The sequence below is a fragment of the Vanessa atalanta genome, chromosome 16 (assembly GCF_905147765.1).
Source record: "Vanessa atalanta chromosome 16, ilVanAtal1.2, whole genome shotgun sequence".
Taxonomy (NCBI): Eukaryota; Metazoa; Arthropoda; class Insecta; order Lepidoptera; family Nymphalidae; genus Vanessa; species Vanessa atalanta.
In genome coordinates, this window is record NC_061886.1 from 1,283,753 (window position 1) to 1,307,014 (window position 23,262).

Sequence of the window (23,262 nt, forward strand, 5' to 3'; positions counted from 1 at the left end):
AGTTTAAAAAATTAATAATCCAAAATTGCGCCAACGACGTCACCATTGAATCGAAAAAAAAAAACAATTCTACGTATTGCCAGATATCAAAGTTAAACGAACAAATTATATATACATACAAGCCTGTAAGCTTTTATTAATAATAATTGAGCGAGATATCCATTCGCAATCCTACCGACCTATCAACTTACATTTTTTTAAAAACGAATTTATTAAAAAAAATAAAACCAGTAAATTTAATTGCAGGTTTAACTCTGTCGACGGGAACGTATTTGGACTATTTTGATTACATAAATATAATATTAGAAGTGTACACAAATGATCTCCATTAAATTGTCTCTATAACTGTATGAAAACTATATTAATTTCGTGAACGAACTGAGGCAATTTTTTTTTTACGAACTTAAAACACTCTGATGCTTCGTATCATGAGTCGTGCAATAAAGAGTGGTGCTATTTGTTCGGTAGAATTACTGGTCGTAACTCGTAAGTTATTTCATATACAGCCGAGCCAGCGCTAAGCTCTACTATAACTTTTGTTTCATAGAACGTGTTTAATACCGTTCCAATAATTCGTTTTATTTGTTTAATCTGTGTTCGTTCTTTCGAAAAATAAAAAAAGCAGAAATATTTTATACTGTGTTTTATTCTTAATAAATTGTGGAGGGATATCCGTTTTTTTTACGAAGTAGTTGTTAAAAAATTTGAATATCAAAAAAAGGTATTTTACGTATATTTTTTTTATTCTGGCAACTCGTGGACTGCTGTTGATTGTAAGTACCGCTTTTTATAAGATCGATTGATTCAGGCATAAATAGATAATTAAATATAATAATTAATTTTATTTACTGTAACTAATAAAACGCATAAACATTTACGAAATAATAAGTTATCTTATTCTCTTTAGTGTCAGGGGAGATTGTTAATGTTTCACACGGAAAATCGGGATTGCGAAATTCGATTTAATACTGCTGAAATTCTTATTAACATTTCATACAGTTATTATTCGTAGAGTAAATATTAATTTTGGTTAGTATATTAATTATATCCTAGATATAATACCTGATCCGTAGGGCTCCAATTCAAAACACTTTGCACTGCACATATACTTTATTACTCAACACAAGACACAATAATATACATAAAGAAACTAAATACCTTATCATTTGTAAGAAACAAAACGATAGCGCGATTTAAGTACGTACAGCGCCATCTATTGATGATCATACATATAAACTACAAATAACATAATGAATTTAAATGAAAACACCTAGAATTTCGACATTCCGCCCATCAAGGACTTGTCCTTCCAATAAACAATAAATAACAAAATTAACAAGAAATATATTAAAACTAATAGCAAAACACAAACGTAAGCAATATAATAGACAATAAAAAAAATACAGTTCTTCTACTACTTCATACTAGTAGAAACAATAACAAACAGATTTGGCTAAGTAAAAAAAAAAAAAACTTAAGTTCATATTAGGTAACAATAACATGTTGTAACATTAAGCAATATAGGGGCAACCTCCCACCCTCTAAATTATTTTTTCTCATGCGAACAAGATTTAGGTAAAAAACAAAGTTTGCTAACAGGTCTTTTTAGAAAATTATTTTTACATTTGATAGTTACAACTCTTGTAATGTTATCCTTGCCAGTATGCTTCTGTATAATTTTCCCTAATATCCACTTAGCTGGAGGAACATTGTCTTCCTTAACAATGACAATATCATTTATTTCTGGTTCGGTTCTGTTTGTGGTCCATTTGTATCTTTGGCTAAGAAGTACTAAATATTCTCTAGACCATCTTTTCCAAAAGTCATTCACCATCTTTTGTATCAGCCGCCATCTTTCAATGCCAGTAATGTGATCATCTGTGTTGTCTCTATCTGGTATTGTGATAAGTGGCTCGCCCACAAGAAAATGCCCTGGAGTTAATGGTAGAAGATCATCAGGATTATCACTGAGTTGAGAAATTGGACGCGAATTTAAGCATGCTTCAATCTGCGCTAGTACCGTGGATAATTCCTCATAAGTCAAAGTGCTGTCACCAACGACTTTTCTCAAATGCGTCTTTACAGAACGCACCCCAGCTTCCCAAATACCACCGAAATTGGGAGAGTGTGGAGGATTAAAGTGCCATTTGGTTCCTTCGTTATTAAGTATTGTAGCTATTTCATTAGGCAACTCAGATTTAGCTGCATTAAACATCTCACTTAGGATTTTATCAGCGCCGACGAAATTGGTGCCATTATCACTGAATAAATCCTGGCACCTGCCGCGTCTGGACACAAATCTTCTAAAGGCAGCTATAAAACCTTTAGCTGACAATTCAGATACTACTTCTAGATGTATCGCACGAGTTACCATGCAGATGAATAGTGCGATGTACCCTTTATAAGACCTTGTTCCTCTACCAGGTGACACTCTTACATTAATTGGACCTGCATAATCAACACCTGTAGATTTAAAGGCTTTACTTGGTTTAAGTCTTACCTCAGGTAACTGTCCCATTAAAGGTGTTTTATTTATTTTCGAATATCTCAAGCACGTAACGCATTCTCTATAGCACTTCTTTACTTGATCTCTGCCTCGTATGATCCAGTATCTCTCACGCAATATATTAAGCATGACCTGAGGACCACCATGCAATGTTTTCTCATGAGCATCCCTAACAATTAACTGGGTAAGATGACTGTTAGCAGGCATAATCAATGGATGTCTAGTGCCATAGCGTGCGTTTGCGAACTTAATTCGTCCTCCTACTCTTAAAAGCCCCTCTTTATCGAAGAAAGGATGAAGAGTGTGAAGAACACTTTTTTTACGCACGCATCCCCGATTTTTGATTTCCTTAACATCCTCACAAAATCCTATTTCTTGAGCTTGCCTTATGCAAATTAGTAATATGTTCTCTAATTCGTCTGTAGTTATAAATTTTGGAATTTTAATTTTTTCTTCTGCTTGTAATCTAGTTAAGGTTAAAAATCTCTTGCAACGTGATAAAATTCGAAGCATTTTAGACAATGATGAAAATCTAGTCCATAGAAATTTAGTTTCAGATTCTTTTACTGTAGTATAAGCTTTAATAACCCGCTCTTCTTCATGTGCAAAAAAATCTGATTTATCAGATTTAACCATAATATCTTGCAGCCATGGGGGCCCGTTCCACCAGAGTTGATGACATGATAATTCTGTCGATTGTAGGCCTCTTGATGCGCAGTCAGCTGGATTCATATCCGTCGCTACATGGCCCCACTGATCATATTCAATTATGTTAATGATTTCCGAGACTCTGTTGCTCACAAAAGTCGTCCAGCGATTAGGCAATCCCTTTAACCATGCTAACACAACAGCTGAGTCGGTCCATGCGTATACATCTTTTTTCGGTATGTTCAAAATTTGAGATACCTCGTATAGTAGTTTTGCAGCTAAAACTGCACCACAGAGCTCCAATCTTGGAATAGTTACCTCCTTTTCTATTGGAGACACTTTAGTTTTAGCGGTTACTAAGCTCACGTGAACTTTACCTTCAGCGTCTATCGATCGACAATAAACAACCGCCGCATAAGCTGACCTGGATGCATCAGCAAATGCATGCAATTCTCGGTGAGAGTTCTCAGTCAGGTGCATCCATCTCGGAATTTTTATGTTTGTTAGGTTAGATAAATTTGATCTAAAACATAACCATTCCTCTAACAGTTCTTCAGGTATTGAATCGTCCCATTCTAAATTTGCTCGCCACAATTTTTGAATATAGATTTTGGCTTTTACTATAACAGGCGCTATCCATCCCATGGGGTCGTATAGCCTGGCAATATCAGAAATTACGTTTCTCTTTGTTATAACATCCTTAACGGCTCCTATGTTAACCGTATATTCAAATTGATCTGTAGTGCGATTCCAGCTTATTCCCAAAACCTTTAAAGTATCATTTGCCTTAATATGAATTGATTGATCCAAATTAGTATTCTCTTTATTTAGATATTGTAAGAAAACCTCACAATTACTACTCCATTTTTGAAGTTGAAATCCAGCCCTCTGCAATAGTTCGTTCATTTCCTTGTACATTAATTTAGCTTCTTCTTCCGATCTACATGTAGTCATGAGATCGTCAACGTAAAAATCTGTCGAAACTTTTTCTGCGGCAATTTTATATTTATGTCCTTCATCTTTAGCAACTTGTTGTAAACTTTTAACTGCGAGATAAGGCGCACAAGCTGTACCAAAAGTTAGTGTAAGTAATTTGAAGTGTTGCACTGGTTGATTAGTATGAGCTCTCCAAAGTATACGCTGATATTTTGTATCTTCTTCATGTACTCTAACTTGACGATACATTTTAACGATGTCAGCTACTATAGCAATTGCTCCACATCGCCACCTCATCAACAAATGCCTTAAGTCTTGTTGCAATTTTGGACCAATCATCAGACTATCGTTTAATGAGATATTATTTACTCCCTTTTGAGATCCGTCAAAAACTACTCTCAATTTAGTGGTGTCTTTATCTTCCCTGATTACTGCATGATGGGGAAGATAAACTGCTGTAGAATCTTCAATTTCTAGATGACTGTCTATTGCTTTCATGTGATTCAAAGAAATATATTCTTCAAGAACTTTCTGGTATTCATCATAGTGTTTTTTATTTCTTAATAGTCTTCTTTCGGTTGAATAGAATCTCTTTAAGGCCAACTCTTTAAATTGCCCTTCTTCACAATCCGGCTTTACTTTTTTGAACGGCAGTCTGACCACGTACCGCCCATCGTAATCTCTCGTAGTTGTTGATTGATATAACTCCTCACATTTAATTTCTTCCTTAGTAAGCCTTTTTTTTAAAATATTATTAGGTTCTGTTTCAAGTTCCCAAAATTGTTTCAAAAGATCGTCTTCTCTGATTTGAAGGTGCATATTAATAACTCTTCTTTCTTTTGTACTTGTGTTTTTTGATACTCTTCCTGATAGTATCCATCCAAAAATCGTATTTTGCGCGATTAAATTGCCTCTTGGATACTTGATTAAGCCTTCAGTTAAGATTTCACTGTAAGCTTCAGCTCCCAATAACAGATCAATTTTGCTAGGTGTTGCGTAGCCCGGATCTGCTAGGAAAAGATCTTCGACTCCTAAGCTATTAGGTGATGTTACATCTCTCGACGGAAGTAACCATGAAAATGATCGCAGTACATATGCATCTACTTGAATTGAATTTTCTGGATTCTGGCGTGATTCTACATGTAGAGAAACCATGTATTTCACTCTCGTTTCACCAGGCCCCAGACCTGACACCCAACCATTCACTGGTGAGCGCTTTAGTCCAAGCAGTTGCGATGTAGCTTCTGTGATGAAGGACGCCTGTGAACCTTGATCTAATAGTGCTCTTATATAGTGTTCACAGCCGTTCCGTGCTCTACTTTTCAAAAGTGCAGTTGCTAATAGAACTTCATTGGGTTGATGATTCTCGTTTGCAAAATTAGATACAATTTTCGTCTCGGTTCCCAAAGAAGTTGATTGTTGTGAACGGTTTTCAGATTTAATATTGTCAGAATTTTGATATAAATTCTCAGTAGTACTTAAAAACCCTTGTATAGTTTCTTTGTTATAGTGCAAAAGTGTGTGATGACGTCTGCCACATTTTTGACAGCTCTTTGACAGTTTACAATTTTTTACTGAATGATTCGGTGCTAAGCAGTTAAAACATAGTCCTTTCGATTGAACAAAGTCTTGTCTCTCTTTTGGCTGCTTGCTACCGAACTTCTTACAAGCGAAAAGATTGTGATTCTCTTCACATAGTGCACAAACGGGATCCTTATATTTTGTTTTATTTTGATCAAGAACTGATGCGTGAAATGATCTTGACTTCTGTGCATTTTGTGTTATTTTAGACTTTATTGGCTCAATCATTTCTAGCGCACGAAATCTAGCTTCTAAAAATTCAGCAAGTTGACTCCATTTTGGTATTTCATTTGAGTCAATATTACTCATTTGTATTTCCCACTGTTTATGTGATTCGGTATCTAATTTAGAAATTACTAGATATACTAAAATCGCATCCCAAGATGTTATGTCAACGCCCAAATTCTTTAACTGTTTAAGGCAGCTTAACGTAGTATCAAGAATAAATTTTACTCCATTAGCCGATTCATGACTCATTTGTTTAATGGAAAACAGTGTCTTTAAAATAGCATTACAATTAAATCTTTTATTATCGTATCTCTTTTTCAAAAGTATCCACGCCTCTTCATAGTTCGCATCAGTAATTGTTAAATTGCGTAGTAAGGTTTCGGGTTCGCCATTCAAACAACCTTTTAAATAATGAAGTTTTTGTACATTCTTTAACTTTTTATTGTTGTGAATTAAACTTTCGAATAAATCATGAAAAGATTGCCATTCGTTATATTTTCCATTAAAGGAGGGTAGTTTAATTAATGGTAAATGAACATCACTCTGCATTGAACACGATCCCGTAGTTGACATAGAAACACTAACATTATCAGCCTCATTTGTAGACTTAAATTGTTCGAGTTTATTTTTTAATAATGACTTGTAGGTAGTGTAAAATTCTTCAAATTGTTCGTAAAAATCTTCAGTAAAATATGAGATTTCCTTTTTAATATCTTTAGTAGCGTTCTTTACAATTTCGCGATGATCGGACTTAAATTCGTTCCATAATGTTTCTACTGACTCCAACCTTGATTCAATATAACCTTTAGTCAATCTCTCTTTGGGTGATTTTTTAAAATTTCTTTCTGTCCTTATTAAATTTTCTAACCGATCTTCTTGCACGCGAATTAATGACTGCATCTTTATTTTCAATAGTTTATAAAGTTAGTACACAATAAAGGTTCACTATTGTCGTTAATAATTGTTCAAACTGTCTAAAGTATTCACAGATCAAGAATACTTATAAAGTTCAAAAGTTATTCTATAAATAAATTTACAGGCGAAATTTAACTATTTCCTTGAGAGGTAAACTTTTAAAGTCAATGCACACATTAAATTTTACTAAGTCCTTTTAAAGTGAATTTTTTCTAAGTCCGTACAACACTGAATTTAATATGTCTTTTTAAAGCGAAATTTTTACAAGTCCACAAACACGAATTTTAACTAAGTCTTTTTAAACGAAATTTTTACAAGTCCACAAACACGAATTTTAACTAAGTCTTTTTGAAGCGAAATTATTATAAGTCCACGAACACTGAATTTAACTAAGTTATTTTTTACCGCGAATTGCACTATGTCCTTATTTTCACTGATTTTAACTTAGTATCTATTACTTACAGTTTATTCCCGGGTTTCGGCACCATAATGTTCGACACTATACACTATTACCTGATCCGTAGGGCTCCAATTCAAAACACTTTGCACTGCACATATACTTTATTACTCAACACAAGACACAATAATATACATAAAGAAACTAAATACCTTATCATTTGTAAGAAACAAAACGATAGCGCGATTTAAGTACGTACAGCGCCATCTATTGATGATCATACATATAAACTACAAATAACATAATGAATTTAAATGAAAACACCTAGAATTTCGACACCACCATTCCACTCGGTCAAGATTTATACAGTAACTATTTTTAATTAATATTTGTATATATTAAAGCACTTAATATTATTTCCTTGAGAGCCGAGATGGCCCAGTGGTTAGAACGCGTGCATCTTAACCGATGGTTTCGGGTTCAAACCCAGGCAGGCACCACTTAATTTCAACGAAATTCTGCCACATGTGTATTACGCCAACCCGCATTGGAGCAGCGTGATGGAATATGCTCCAAACCTTCTCCTCAAAGGGAGAGGAGGCCTTTAGCCCAGCAGTGGGAAATTTACAGGCTGCTAATGCAATATTATATCCTTAATGTAACAAAATTATAAGGATTTTAAGCAAACTACTATAATGTACTAGCTGAACTTCGCTTCGAAGGAATTTGTAAAATTTACCAATATCAAAAGTACAATTTCACCATTAGAAGGGTGAATTAAAAGAGTACCTTATGCCTTTCCCGGGACTTAACTATCTAAATACCAAATTTAACAGACAGAGTTACTTTTGCATTTATTATAATAGTACCTGAAATCCCTAACCGATCGAAACCATATTATAGATCATTTGAAAATTATGATTCTTTTAGCCGATAACATAACTCCGCAAAATTCGTATAATCGAGATATTTCGATATTAAATCCATAAAATTCAATGACATGATGTTCAACGGGCGGCCATGTTTAACGTTTACGGGTGCGTTCAGAAGTGTGTTCTAAATAACAATTTCGTGTAAGGGTACGGTCAATTCGATGGGAACTTGTCTACAATTAATTATAGTACGTTAAAAATAATAATTACAAGCCGATAAAGTATATCGACCGAATTCGGATGGTTTTTACATTTCGTGAAATGAAATCATGAACCACTACATTTATTACCTTTATACAATACAAATTGAATGCTATAAAAAAACCGCGACGCAGTATCTGTAGTCTGTGAGTGAGAAAATTATGACTGCGCTACATCTGTGAAATATACGTTCGAAATTCGAAACATTAGTACTACTGACTGAGCTTCGTGTATTACATTAAAGAATGACTAGTAGGTCTCCCGCGAAACTTCGCGCTTCAAAAGATTTTATAGAAATTTCAAAACCTATGATAGGTTTTTGTTTAGATTTAATTTCATTGTAAACTGCAAGTCACTCATTAACATTTTGCGCGAAAATTATGAAACTGAAGAAAAAATTATGAAAATTTTAATGTAAAATAGTATACATTAGCTCAGTTAGAATTGGAGTTTGTTGAAAACAATTTACTTTATTTTTGTTTAAGTTTTAATTTTATTTTTGTATCCAAACGTAGCGCTCTCTAACCGGTCAGTAACTTTTTACGCTAGCTAAAATTAATTATTTGTTAAATTGTAACAATTTCGTAAAACGCAATGAAAAATCCTCTTTAATTTTCTGCACGTCTACGGCTGGAGCTCTTTAAAATGAAACCATAACCAATTCTTTATATGCAGCTATCCCATATCACTGGGACAAAAATCGGCTTACGCTATTAATATATAAAATATAAGTTATCGCCCGCGGCTTCGCTCGCGTAGCCTAGTAGCATATGTCCTTCCTCGGAGTTCAAGTTTGCTTCATACCAAATTTCATGAAATTCGGTTCATTGCTTTGGCAGTGAAAGAACGACAGACAGACAGACAGAGTTACTTTCACATTTATAATATTAATATAAAGTATAGATTCACTTTTTAACGTATATAAAAAGTTATACATATGTTATATGAAAAGTAAATAATAAACCTTATTTGTTTAGTTTCGTTTAATAGGTTTTCATCTAGTATATTAACAATTTTGATATGCTCAATAATTTGTGACAATTCAATTAAGGAGAAGTTGTCATGATATGTTTTAACATAAAAATTGTTGCTGAGCCTTAAATTATTATTAAATTAAAAATACAAACAAACAAAACTTACCTCTTTACAGTATTCGCATGAGATTTGATTAACGAATCCTCGTTTCAAGGCAATCTGTTGAGACTGATGATGTTCTTGTCGTGTTAAATATTAAAGTAACGCGTCTAGGTTCTAACTTACTTAATAAAGATTAATATTACTAAGCGCTGTGATAAATTACCTCTGATCCGAATAAAGATTTTCCTGCAACAATAAAACAATTTTAATATATATTTATTTTGTGAATAAATTAAATTGAGGTTATATCGGGGTAAAATTTCGATTAAACAAACTCTCTCGTGAAAATTTCAAAGCTGATTTAGGTTGATACGCTTTATGATGTGTGTATTTTAACTTTAGATTAGTTGACACTTCTCGCGTAGTATAAAACAATGTCGCTTCCCGCCGTCTGTACGCTTAAATCTTTTAAGCTATTTTAAGATTTTAATGCGGAATCATTAATAAACAGAGTGATCCAATAAGAAGGTTTATAAAATACATTCTTGGTAGGTACCACCCACTCATCAGATATTCTACCGCCAAACAGTAGTACTTAGTATTAGTAACACAAGGGACAAAGGACAAGGACCATTGGTAATGAAAGATATGGTTAATAATTCTTACAGCACCATTGCCTATGGGCGGTGGCGACCACTTACCATCAGGTGGCCTATTTGCTCGTCAGCCTACCGATATCATAAAAAAAGTAATTAAATATATTATATATATATAATTTTTTTTCTTTTTATGGTTGTTACCGCGTTAAGCCGGGACGAGTAGATGAACTTTAAAAATGATACTAAATCGTTCTACAGTAACAATGTCTAAAGGCGATTCATTGGATAGTCTGCTAGTTGAACATGTCCGTCGTTAAAAGCAGTTATTACTCTGATCGCTTCGAAATAAGTCTTATTTTTCTCACAACATAAAGTATCAGAAATCCGACCTCGCACGTCGCCTACCACTACACAATAGGTGCATTTTTTTATGTATAATCGATCGCTTATAAAAAAGCGTTAACCTCACTCATTGTGATGACTAATCTTCGTCCCTGACCTCTCACGGTTGATAAATTGGATATGGCCGTTTTGAAAGGTCAGCGCTAATATCCAATCAAATTTAGTATTTTATAACAGTTCAATAGAGTTCATTATTGTTTGTTAGTTTTCTTGTAGATATCAATTTTATTTTGACTTTAGTTTTATTGATTCTATAGTTATTTTTATATTTCTTATTTAACATCGAGTGTAATGCCTCTGTGCTAGTATTACTGATTTATTCACCCAGAATATAATGCGTATATGTGTGTGTGTTCAACAGCCTTTTATCCGCGAAATATTAATAAACAGATAAAATACAAACACGATATTTCACAGCTTCTATATGTAAATTGACTTAGTTTCAAGTAAATAATACCTTACGTTGAACCTTATTGGTCACCAATACGTGGTATCACAAGCGTGGTACACCAATGTTGGCCACTATCATTGGCGTTATAAGAAATGTTAAACATATCTTACATCGTCAATGCGCCACCAACCTTGGGAAAGATGTTACGTCTCTCGTGCGTGTTGTTACACTGGCTCAGTCACCCTTCACACCGAAACACAACAATACGTAATGCTGTCGTGTTCCGTCTCTATAATAAAATTCGTCAAATATTTTTAACTTCGCCGATTCATAAATTCAAATCATTTGTAAAAAATACATTGGTACAAAGAGCATATTATACAGTACAAGATTATATAAATGATAGAAAGGCGTGGAGCTAATATTTGTTGACTTGCAGGCAGGATATATTATTATATACATATAATTGTATTTAGCTAACATAACTTTTTATTTAAAATGAAGAAAAAGAGTTTCTTGTCGGTTCTTCTCGGTTGAATCTACAGTCCGAATCGATGGTAGCTTCACTTAATATAGTTTGTTAAATGACGATTCAAAAGTGCTTGTAAAAGCCTACTTGAATAAAGTATATTTTCATTTTGTTTGGCGGTTAAATATCTCATGAGTGAATCAACACAGGCTTGCACAGAGCCTGACTATTTTCTCATTGTGTTAATGTAGCCTAGACGTAGGTACCTTATCCCATAGTCTGTTCTTCAGCCTTAAGATCCTCCATCTCAGTTCTTCCTCCTACTGTTCCTTGATATATTTATGTTGAATGTTTTTTTATTTTTTTTTATTATTCTTTATTGTACAAATAAAACATGTACAGAGGGCGGACTTAACGCTATAACAGCATTTTCTGCCAGCCAACCCAGAATAGTGTAGGAGAGTAGTCAGTAGGGTGTGCACAGAAGTTAAAGAATGATTTAAAAAAATATATACATAGCAATACATGCCTATAAATGTTTCTTAATGTTTTTGTTTAGTCCAGTTTGTTTTTTTTTTGGAAATGCATTCAGTGTAATATATAACTGTACGTAGTTTTGTAATTGTTCATATATGTTACTTTAATAACAATGTATATTTATCTTATTATTTATTATTGTGTTGTTTTAGGTTATTGGTTTACAAAGAGCCTACGTTCTCGACCGTACCGTCGTCAAACAATGTACTTTTGTTCTTTTAGCATTAGGCCACAAAATATAAAAGGCGATAAGTATGAAATACATTACTATCGTTTTCAATCAAAGATGACCATATAATATCAACTGACGATTCCATTTAGGTTCAAGTCATTAAAGTATTTAAACAAAATTGCATCTTAATGCTTTGTATAATGTATGAAGTGTATTACTAAATTTCCTTGAACGAAACTCGTCACAAAGAGGTATTTAGGTCAATGAGTGTCGCTCAGGTGAGGTGCGCGATTGTTGCAAAGATCTCGCTCCCTCTTTATGAGGAAATGGGATGGATACTCTGCGAAACAGTAGTGCATAATTAAGATCCCTTAGGCTCAATAGTTGACAGTTCATCCATTGGTAGCAAGTTCATTGCATAGTCTATGACCTTATATAACGTCTATGGGGACTTCAACTAGAAAATTCTAAATATGTTTTAACTTAAATATTGACTGTCACTTATCAATATATACTTGATAATGTGATGTATGTTCGTAAAAATACTTTGGTTATATTATTATTTTATTAGTATTTGGAGCAAAAGCATAATTATTATAGTTACGTACATATGTTGTCACTGTGTTCAAATTATTTTGTTGGGAAATGTATACTTTTTACAACAAGATCCTAGCAATCTTTGAAAATAAAAAATCTCTTCCAGGTCCTTAGCATGATTATAAATATAAAGAAGCATATAAAATAAAACAAAAGTGCCGCTGAGTGTATTTAGCTGGTCCTCCTCAAGTCTGAGGTGTTTCTTTCTGAACCGGTGGTAGAATTTTCATCATGAAGTATGTCTGATTTGTCTATATTAAATAAATATTTTTGACGTTGACTTCTAATTCAATCAGAGGACACGAGTTGCTTTTATTACTAAATGTTATCAATTTACTTTTAACTCACAGATAAAATAAAATAAAATATAAGTCAAATAGAATTCAAATAAAGAAGGAAATCTTTTTAAATTTTTCGCGACAAAGTTTTATAAGAAATTCTAAAGTGTGCCTTGTACACTATGGCATACATGTATGAAATTGCTTTTAAAAATGCATCGAGCGTATAAGTAAATTTCCTTACACGACAGCTGATGTTCGCGTCACAAAGTGATTGCATTTAGGTCAATGAGTAAAACGCAAGTAACGTCTACGATTGAACGAAGCTCTTCTAACATCAAATACCTGAGTCTTAATAAAACAAAAGAGAGAGAAAATCAGTAGGTTTTCTTAAAAAATAAAACGGTAAAAATCCCTCCGAATTTCTTTCCTCGTACCTTCTTAGGTCTCAGGATATAATCATTTCTGAACCAGTAGTCGTTTCTACTTTGACTCTCAATAGGTAATTGATTAAGAGCAGTTTTGAAAACCTTATTATTTTTTATTACCGGATTAGTAAGCTGAAGTGGCAGTGGGCTGGCCATAGTTGTCGTAGAACTGATAACCGTTGGGGAAAACGTGTTCTAGAGTGGAGACCGCGTCTCGGCAAACGTAGTGTAGGACGTCCTCAGGCACGGTGGAGTGACGATTTGCGCAAGACGGCTGGTAGGAGCTGGATGCGAGTTGCCGAAGAAAGACCACAGTGGCGTGCATTTGGAGAGGCCTATGTCCAGCAGTGGACGAATGCGGGCTGATGTGTGTGTGTGTGTGTGTGTGTGTATTATTTTTTGTAAATATTCGTTGCAAATGTATTTTTCTCTAAAGAAGAAAATTAGAGCACCAAGTTGCTTCACTGCGCTTTGAAAGGGATACAAGTTGTCGAATTATATCTTTCATTGCTTGGTAGTAAGATTTGCGTAAGCCCGTCTGGGTATTCTACCGCCAAACAGCAATACTTAGTATCGCTGTGTTCCGGATAGAAGGACGGGCCAGTGTAACTATAGGCACAAAGGACATAACATCTTAACTCGCGAGATTTGTGGTCCATTTGCGATAAAGATATGTTTAATATTACATCACCAATATCTGTGGTGGTTTACCATAAGCTACTTTACCTGTTCATCTTTTTATATTAAATAGAAAAATGTCTAAACCTTCTCAAGGAGATAAGGCTCTAATCCAGCTGGGAGACATACAGAAGCGGTTTCTTTGTCAGTTGGTCCATGGCCATTAACTCGCCTTCCTCATACAAGAGAAATAGTCTTAAATAACTACCTTTTAATTGTTTACGACTAACCATTAAAAACCGATATGCTGATAACACTAAAATATAAATAATGAAATATTATCACTATCTTAATTGTTAAGCTATGAGGAAAACGAACTGTAAACCTTGAACACGAAAAAACTTTAATGAAGTTATCTATTATATAATAATTAATAAATACTTTTGTAACACAAAGAAGTTATAACTTTTTTTATTGAAAATTTGGCAGTACAATATGTGACGTATCTACTTGATGACGGACTTGTACAAAGCTATACTAAGCTATTTTTTTTATATAAGCTATATATAGATATGTGATTTATAAGTAATATTGTCAATGTTGTTTGATATAAAATGTTTAATCTACAGTCCGCTCCATCGCTGAGTTAACGCCTCCTTCTTTTAATAGCTCATTCCACCACGCTGATCCACACGGGTTGGAAACATAAGAGACGTAACTCAAGAATAGTGCTGAACATGAAGTGCTCATTTAGTGCTAATTTAATGCTAGAAATTTAAATTTTATGCTCAATAACTTGACCAATAAACAAAAATTTTAACAAAAACAAAATCGACAAATAAAACACAATTCCAAAACAAATTAATTTTCACTAATAAAAAAGAAACAATTATTATAGCGTATTATTTTACAACTTAATAATCATCGTACTTTTTCTACTCATCAATATGTAGGTACGATCTATGAGTTTACCACGCGAGAAGATTGGTACCCACTTTAAATCTAACTCAACATATACCTATGAATAATAAGCAATGGTTAAAATATTTTTTAGAGTTCTCCTAACTAAAATAAAATGAAAAATATTAGAATACTTAAGAGTCGATTTATGATAATATAATATAGTTACAATTATTGTTAGTTTTGGAGTCGGTGTCTGCCAAGGAAATACTATAATATACCTAGCAAGAATACGAAAATACTTTTACAGACGAATTGATAACCTCCTTTTTGAAGTCGATTTAAAATTAGAAAACTGCTAGTTTTTAATTAAGCAGTATACTTCTAAAAAGCTAAGCGCTTACTACATTATTAAATCGAAGCATCGATAATTTAGTTAGTTAGATTTCACATATCAAGAAATGCACATGAAAATTAAGTGGATCAACTCATATTGAACCCACAGTCGCAAACGGTTAAGATTCACGCTTCAACCACTAAGCTTACATCGAGTGAAACAAAATCATTCACAGCCGTTAATCATGAAACTCGATTTAATTACCGAAATGCAACTAAGAACTTTTTTTTTAATTTTTTGACATAGGAAGTTGTACATTCAGAACAAAAGGCTGAATATTAGATTTACCGGTCAACTGTTAAGCTTAACAGAAATCCCATCAAAAACATAAATGTAAAAATGAGAGCCAAGTTAAATATTATGATATATACCTTGGTTGTTGTCTTCAAAGACAAAAGAAGTGAGATCTAAATTTGTGCCAAGTTAAATAGTCCTTCCTGAAATTTACTTATAACTGCATAAAATATAATTTCTTCTTATAACTTGGGGTAATATATTGTTGCCTAAGGTCTGACTTGGCTAGTTCTCATATACGAATTATATTATAGCCTTCGTAAGTTTTAAGCCTGTTACAAATGAATTATAAACACAAATTAAGCACGTTAATATTCAATGGTACTTGTCTGGATATGAACGCGCAATATCTGGTTAAGATTCATGTTTTCTAGTGACTGGACCATCGCAGCTCTTAATGTACGTATATACTAACTAAGCAATACTGAATTATAATTTGTTATTCTAAACACAACCTACAATTTGTGTTTATAAACATATAAGAACTAGCCAAGTCAGACCTTAGGCAACAATATATTACCCCAAGTTATAAGAAGAAATTATATTTTATGTAGTTATAAGTAAATTTCAGGAAGGACTATTTAACTTGGCACAAATTTAGATCTCACTTCTTTTGTCTTTGAAGACAACAACCAAGGTATATATCATAATATTTAACTTGGCTCTCATTTTTACATTTATGTTTTTGATGGGATATCACTACTTTTTGTATATAAATTATTAGTAGGTACTTATTAATAACGAAATTAATACCAAATGGTTTTCGTTAAACTATTCTATTTTCTTATGTTTACGGGGTATAATTGTCTTTTTTTTGATACGTTCTTATTTTTCTTGTAGGTACCTCTGAAATGTTCGAGTGAATTGCCCATTCAGTGTCCGGATTTTTTTTATGCGTTTTCTGTTTATACTTAATTTGGCCATGTAGGGGTGGTATAACGAGCGCAGACGGTTGTACTCTACAAAAGAGCTCTCTTGTGTCTTGATTCGACTTGGACCTAAATTGCTAAGATGTACTCCATCTAAGTTTTTAACTCTAGAGAGGCCAACGTAAGCCTGCTCTTTACTTAATATAGAGGAGCCTATGTCGAAAAGAGCACCGTCAAGGCGAAGGCCTTGTGATTTGTGTATAGTAGTAGAATATGCTAAGCAAATAGAGAATAGTTTCCTTTGAACATATATGTACATTACTTAATATCTGTAATTTGGTTTGAACTTCTAGTTCGCAAATTAAATTATGTTTAAATTGAATTGTTATTTTACGTGCGCTATTGCTGTTGTCGACGTTCCCAATGTACTTTCTCTATTTTTCCATTGGACCCATTCACCAGTCCTTTGCTGACATCAGCATGCTTGCTCGATACTGTTCTTCCAAGCAATAAGGATCCCCGTTTGTAGCGCTAGAGTACAAACTTAAATCATTCCTGTTACGATATACATACTCTACTACAGTCTCACGAAACCTATTTTATTGTTGTATACTAGTATACTCAAAAAAAAAAAAAAAATGCAGTCGAATAGACTAGGCAGCTTCCATCGGAAGGCATTGAAATAATTCTTATGAGCGCGGTTGCCACTCGCTCAGACACGTCCGCGTTAAGGTTTAATCGCAACGCTCCTATCCCGCTGCTCCGGCGTCGCGTCGCGCGCCGTGTACCGAAATGCTTATTATGATTATTTTTTTAAGTATAATGATTTTGCACCATTGATGTGCGCTAAATGCTAGTTAATAACGTAATAAATACCAAAGTCGGCTATACTAATAAGTAATAAAACGAAAATATTTGGATTTAAAAAACTTAAGGGTGGTATTCCACTTGTTATATATTCACGTGAAGACCTTAAAATCCACATTAAGACCGGCTGTCATAAGTTTTGATTGCTGGTTCTTACATCATTTTTTTTTATTTCAGTTATTACAGGAACTAAGTATATAAGTGTTCCTATAGACCCAATAAAATGAAAAATTATAATAAAATGTTAAAAAAATACCAGTTTCAGATTTTTTCCTTTATATTGGCCTAATTATCTACCTGCATGCCAAATTTAAACTTTCTATGTCACCTGGAAGTAGGATATAGTTTTGATCTATAGGTCAGTCAGTGATAAAAATGACGATTTTTAGACGTTAAAATCTAAATAATCATTTGAGATGCGCTTATGAAATTTGGAACACATATGTATCTCGCAAGTCTCAATATATGAGCCAAATTTGACACATTTATGTCAAATAGTTTTTGAGTTATGAGGAGGTCAAAAGTGGCCCCAAATGGTTCGTGTAATATTACACACGGTGCTGCACGCCAGTTCTGCTATACTAGAACTTGGCTGACACGCTACCGCGTGTCTAGATTCTGTGGTAACTTTACATTCAATATAATCCAAAGTGACTGTTGAAGGGTCTTGTAAGAGCTTATAAGAGCCTAATTGAATAAAGTATATTTTGATATTGATTCATGAAGACGGAATAAGAAAAAATATTCAAAAAAACTTCGTTATAAAATTAAAAAAAAAAAAACTTAAATATGAAGTCAATGAATACCAATTTATCAGAGAGTTAAGTCTGTCAACTTTTTGTTTTATCCATTATAACATTTTTACTTGGAGGTAGATACTACCCACTTATCGTATGTTCTACAGCCAAGCAACAATAATTAGTGGTATTGTGTTCCAGTTTAAAGGATAAGCTAACCAGTGTAATAACAGGCACAAAGGATAAACTTAGTTCCCAAGGTTGATAGCGTATTGGAGATGTTAGAAATGATTAAAATTTCTTACGGCACCAGTGTCTATGGGCGGTGGCGATAACGTTCAATTTAAAAAAAAAACAGCTGCTTTATTTTTTTTTATTTTGTATTTAATGTTTTGACTATAATCACAGTTATTTTATCAGGATTAATCATTTTGGTTTAATAAATACACAGAAAAACATCATTACCTATCAATGCATTTATGTGATGTGAGACAAAGAAAAAAATGGTATTTTCCAAAATTCACTATCATGTGTCTCTAACTCAAATACACTACATTTAATCTAAATAAAATATACAATGAATCTCGTTCAAAGACATTTTTAGGTCAAATATAATACCTCCTTTTTATATGCATTAGAAATTATATGTTAAGTGTGCGTCCGTCTTAACAATCGTCTCATTGATCAAGGTGACAAACGTCTGTTCTCAAGTTTCCCGCCAATAATAACAATAAAACAATGCCCCATTCACTCGTAACTATTTGTATATAGAACGTTTTGTTTATTTTTTTAAAATTATACAAAACAATGCTTATAATTGGAAAATATTCTTCCTTTCAATTTATATTTTATAAATATTTTAAAAATAGAATATATTCTTTTTATTGTTTAAATTAAACTCTCGCGCTTAATAAAATATAATCAATTATCTGTACCTAGTACAGTATACTATACAGCAAGGATTTCTAATAATTTTTACACAATCGACTTAGATGATACTAATTTTATTGGCCAAAAATTAATATCTTACATTTATTTTTTATCGCATCGTAGATGTTTTTACGAGCGGTTTCCGAGTTTATAATGACATTACCATGTTAAAAGCAAGTAACTACAGCTTAACTTTTATACGACACTTGTGTTGAAACATAACTTATTTACGAGCTGTTCAGTACTTATAAATTTCATAATGTATCGCATACAATTTTAATTACATATATTTTAAACGTTCTACTATTTGGTATATTTTATTATTATTTTTAATGTTTTAAATGTTTTTTTTTGTCGTTATATAAGATTCCTTTGCCACTAATAAGATGTAACAATAAAAAAATTGTTACATTTATGTTCATAGTTTACGTTAACAACAACTTCCTACATTACAAGTTTTTTTTTACTCAGCTGTTAATTACAGGAAACGGAAAGTTAAAGTGAAGCCAGTTGACCGAATCAAGAAAAAAAAATTGCAACAATAAAGAATGATTGTAGAATAATTAATTATTAGAACTCCCGAAACTAATACACAGTAAATCACAATAATATATAGAATTTATCAATACTCTATCAAATCTAAGTACAAAAGAAAATATTTTATTATGTCCATTTCACAAATAATCCGCTTGATACAAAATTATTTTAAAAATAAAATCTCAACGAACCTTTTTCGTCCTGTCAAAATAAATCCTGGCACAAATCACAGATAATTAAAATAAAAATAAAAACACAAATGACGCGCACTCGCGACGATTTGTTCTAAATTCAAACAGTAGCAAGCGAACTCCGATAGAGTCTGCGCCGCTGGGCCGACGCGAGACGACTGAGCGCGTCAGGTCGCTAGCTAGCCCAAGAATTTTCCTTCATGCGATCAGAAAACAATGAATCTTTACGGAAATGTATATAAATGCATATTAAAAGTTATTCTGACTTATTATTCAACAAAATACGATATAAATTTGTTTAACCCATAAACTTAACTTTGATATCTTTTTATGAGAACTAGTGGACGTTACAACCTTTTTTTTGTTTGATCACAAAGGAAAATGTCAATAATATAATTAATACAACGTAAATAAAAAACCTATTGTAGAAATTGTCTTTTGTTAATCTGATATAAATTATTTTGGCAGATATGCTAGAGTTTAGCTATACACCTCGTGGCTCGATCACCAGACCAGTTCTAAGGTATTTATTAAAGTATTACTTTTATTATACTTACAAAGTTTCAAAACAATGTGACAATACTAATTAAATTAAAATCCTAGATTTATTTATTTACATTTGGTTAAGTTTAATGGTTAAAATTAATTTGGTTTATGTTTTTAATGGAACAAAGATTAGGTAATATAAATCTTTGTTATATATATAGATAAAAAGAATAATTAATGTTATTCAGCTCAGTTTCTCTATTTCACATTATTATAATATTCTATATTTGTATATTTGTTCATATTTCTGTTCTGTTAAAATTTGTTCGAATTTTAAATAAAATTCTAATTAGTCTTGTTCTTATCTGTAGGCACGTCAAAATATTGTTCTGCAAATACTATTGAGCGAAAGGTCTTAAGTAAAATTGGTATATTCCCGAGGGGCATAAAAACTAATAATTACTACAAAGGTTTTATTTCAATGGTATTCCTGTTTTATTTGACAGTCTCGTTAGCCTACGGACTAAGGGTTACAGATTAAAAAAAAATGGTATTTTATTTTGTAACATTTTCAGTTATATCTCAAAGTATGAAAATTGGTAGGATCGCACTCTTGTACCTCGGAAATTTATTTATCCTGCACCTGTGTTTATGTACACACGTGACCACCATAATATGTGCGCAGTTAGCTTCTCCGTCGATAATGTAAAGTAAATTAAAGTACATTGCAATTCTTAAATAGAACGAATACAGTCACATACAACTTTATTAAATTAAATCGTAACTTTTCACATGCGACCTTCTAAGCAAAATTAGTGATATACTTTGTGCTAGTATAAATATGTTATGTTAAATAGAGATAAACCAAGCAAGTCCGAGTTGGACTTGCGCCCTGAGGGTTCCGTACCACCGGACAGATAGAAAACATACTCTGATGTAACAACAAATTTACGGTTGTAGGTTTTTTTTCTATACTTGTACAAGGTATTGCTTCTTGATAAATTTTATGATTCTAGGTCAATAGGAAGTACCCTATAGGTTTTGATTCCCTTTGTGAATGTGTGCGAAATGCTTTTGATTGCGTAGACTTAGAGGTTTGATTTTTTGACAGCCCTGAAGAACTGCAGATATATAAGTATTTGGTATTAAATTTAACTCTATACCTCTACGCCTTTCTCAGAAAGAGAGTCTAGACAAATAGGCAAACGGACTGAAATTAATGAATGAAAAGACGGACATCGAAGTGATATTTAAGGGTTCCATTTTTCCTTTACAGTTACAGATCCCCTAAAATTATATTTAATTGGTTATTTTGGTATATGGTATAGAATATACTAGAATAGACTTAGAGACCATAGAGACCATTATTATGAAAGTTGACACAGGACATCTTATTCCACGTGCACCCACCATCTCGTACTGGAGAAGCTGTGTATGGTCCAAAATATTCAACTTTAAGACTATAGCTGATCTTTCCAATATCAAACTGTTGACCCATTAACGCGCTGTTAGTATACGCGTCATCACCAGTGTGTGTGGTATATAGCAGGCATTCGCCCAACTCTGTTTGCGTATACGTGTCTTTTACTTGTATTATGTCGTGAGTTGATTATGTAAGGGACATCGTCTTTATGACGTAAAGATAAATGATTTGATTGTATTGCATTCAGCTCCGTTGACAAGGTCAATATTGTGTGAATCAAGTACTAAATGGTATGAGTTATTTTTATAATAAGAATCAAAAACATGCATAATTGCTTCACATGCATTGTCATTATTATAATAAAAAAAAAAAAAATTTTTTTTTGTTTGTGCCAGTATTTAACATAAAAACTATGTCGTAACGGCATAAAGATCTGCAATATATAAATGTGTGTGTGTTAAATCAATTATTTAACTACTTACTTATCATGGCGTCGATGTTTATGTTGTATTTATATTGTATTATATATTAATCTTTAAACATTAATCTGTGTATCTTTTATCAGATAAGGCATGAGTAAAATGTTTTCAGGACAGATTCAAACTAGAGACGCAGGAATGATGGGATTGTCAAACCTCTAAATTTCGAAAAAATACAGCTTCTTTCTTAACAAAATGTCAATAACTATTTTATGGCCCTAAGTCGAACCAAAGATCTCGGAAACTGCGGACATTAAAATCAAATCCAATGCCTTTTATTCAAGTAAAGTTCACAATGCAACGTTTTTACATATTTAATTCATTATAAATATTTAAAGTGTTTTTGTATAGTTAACAATCTTATGAGCCGAGATGGCCCAGTGGTTAGAACGCGTGCATCTTAACTAATGATTTCGGATTTAAGCCCAGGCAGGTACCGCTGAATTTTCATGTGCTTATAATTCATCTCGTGTTCGGCGGTGAAGGAAAACATCGTGAGGAAACCTGCATGTGTCTAATTTCAACGAAATTCTGCCACATGTATATTCCACCAACCTGCATTGGAGCAACGTGGTGGAATATGCTCCAAACCTTCTCCTCAAAGGGAGGGAAATTTACAGGCTGCTAATGTAATAATAGTGATAAAAAAAGCAATATCAACTGATGTTTATTTGATTGAAGCTGTTAATGTTAATGTTTCCAGGGCGTTTTAATATTTAGACAAGGACCCATTCTACAAACTGGAACCGTTTTATGTTTTGGCGGTAGAATAAGTAATGAGCAGGTGGAACCTACTCAAATGGTTGGAACAAATAGCAGAAATATTTTTGATTAATATCTTGGAACAATTTCTATTATATTGCCAATATTATATTAAAAAGTAAATCTATTCCTTTTGTGTCTATAATAGTACTGATTAACTCTCTTTATTTAAATAAGGCGTTGTTTGCTCATAAATTAAATTATATGGCAATAGTATAATATAATAGATTACACATTAAAATTGTTTAAAGTAAAATTGTAAGCATATACATATGATAATGTCGTTCTGACCGATATCGGTTTCAAATCTCTAGGGATCCTACTCCTCAGGACATATTAAAGCGCACAAATGTGTGCTAAATCACAGAAGCATCTTCTATTCCATCACTCCCATAATCCGCAGGACCAGCTTTACGTGTTTTCCAAAGCACGGGAGGGTACACACCTAATTTTCAGATTTCCAACAGTTACAGAGCAT

General features: G+C 32.8%; 2 protein-coding genes and 1 long non-coding RNA gene across 5 annotated transcripts in view; 1 reads left to right on the top strand and 2 right to left on the bottom strand.

Annotated features, from left to right (window-relative positions):
* Positions 1-19,794, bottom strand: part of LOC125070085 (Ig-like and fibronectin type-III domain-containing protein 2) — a 152,495-nt gene extending 132,701 nt beyond the window's left edge. For 2 of the 3 annotated variants that reach the window (XM_047679785.1, XM_047679783.1), the window contains exons 1-2: positions 19,635-19,794; positions 9,645-9,667 (exon numbers count right to left, since the gene is read on the bottom strand). The gene's annotated coding sequence lies outside the window, so the exon portion shown is untranslated. The remainder of the gene's footprint in view (positions 1-9,644; positions 9,668-19,634) is intronic. The other variant, XM_047679784.1, reaches the window with a different exon arrangement.
* Positions 1,547-5,980, bottom strand: LOC125070100. The gene has a single exon (XM_047679801.1). The coding sequence runs from the start codon at positions 5,978-5,980 to the stop codon at positions 1,547-1,549; it is 4,434 nt and encodes a 1,477-aa protein (XP_047535757.1).
* LOC125070086 lies at positions 19,772-22,870 on the top strand. Its single transcript, XR_007119868.1, has 4 exons — positions 19,772-19,868; positions 20,103-20,157; positions 22,135-22,305; positions 22,726-22,870. It is a non-coding gene; the product is annotated as an uncharacterized LOC125070086 (long non-coding RNA).
* Positions 22,871-23,262: the final 392 nt, after the last annotated feature.